This window comes from Merops nubicus, unplaced genomic scaffold, assembly GCF_000691845.1.
Source record: "Merops nubicus isolate BGI_N331 unplaced genomic scaffold, ASM69184v1 scaffold29013, whole genome shotgun sequence".
Taxonomy (NCBI): Eukaryota; Metazoa; Chordata; class Aves; order Coraciiformes; family Meropidae; genus Merops; species Merops nubicus.
Genome location: NW_008601433.1, coordinates 2346 through 3221, shown reverse-complemented (window position 1 = coordinate 3221; position 876 = coordinate 2346). Strand labels below are relative to the sequence as shown.

Genomic DNA, 876 nt, shown 5'->3' with positions numbered 1-876 from the left:
AGCAGCTTCGTTGCCCTTCTCTGGCCACACTCCAGCCCCTCAAGGTCCTTCTCGGAGGGAGGGGCCCAAAACTGAGCCCAGGACTCAAGGTGCAGCCTCCCCAGTGCCCAGTCCAGGGGGACGATCCCTGCCCTAGTCCTGCTGGCCCCACTAGAGCTGATCCAGGCCAGGATGCTGGTGGCCTTCTTGGCCACCTGGGCACACACTGGCTCATCTCCAGCCAGCTGTTGACAACCCCCCCATGTCCCAGAGCTACCTGGCTCCCTGTGGTCTCTGCCTGTCCCCCGGCCCCCGCTATGGCTGCACTTACGTCATTAAAGTGTTTCGTGTTCTTCATGATGTAAGGAGTCCTTTCATTCTTCTCAAGCTTCATCCAACCTTGCCCAAAGAACTCTCTGCAAATAAAGGCATTCAGGTCAACATTTTTTTTCCCGTTTTTCTGGATGTCCATCCCTGCAAGCTCCACTGCACCCACACAGGCCTTTGCCCCCTGCTGCTGGAAAGGGGCCGCAGGATGCAAGGTGGGAGACCCCCCCCCGAGCTGCTTCACCCACAGACAAACCACAGGTCAGGCCTCAGATCTGGGCTCGAGCCCAGCCTGGGCTACTTGCAAGGCAGCTGGGGAGGCGTTGAGCCCGCTGGGTTCACCCCGGGCCAGGCTGGCGGCCGAGTGGGAGCCCTGGGCGACCAGAAGGGCCCCTCCTCACTGGGGGATCACTCACTCGTAGGGGATCTTCTTGAAGACCAGGTGATCCAGCAGCGTCAGCTGCTCCGCGATCTCCAGGGCCGAGTGGGTCTCAAAGGGCTCTGCCCGCACTCCCTCCGCCTGGGGACAAAGGCAGCGCCGGCGTTACGGGCTCCCCAAGAGCTCTGCCA

The 876-nt window shown here is 61.6% G+C and overlaps 1 protein-coding gene across 1 annotated transcript in view; it reads right to left on the bottom strand.

The window, feature by feature from the left end:
- LOC103770727 (ras-specific guanine nucleotide-releasing factor 1-like) overlaps nucleotides 1-876 on the bottom strand; it is a gene marked incomplete at both ends in the record, with an annotated part of 5672 nt that overhangs the window by 2602 nt on the left and 2194 nt on the right. Inside the window, 2 exons of the mRNA XM_008937999.1 lie at nucleotides 311-395; nucleotides 723-826. Coding sequence (XP_008936247.1) covers nucleotides 311-395; nucleotides 723-826 — 189 coding nt within the window. The remainder of the gene's footprint in view (nucleotides 1-310; nucleotides 396-722; nucleotides 827-876) is intronic.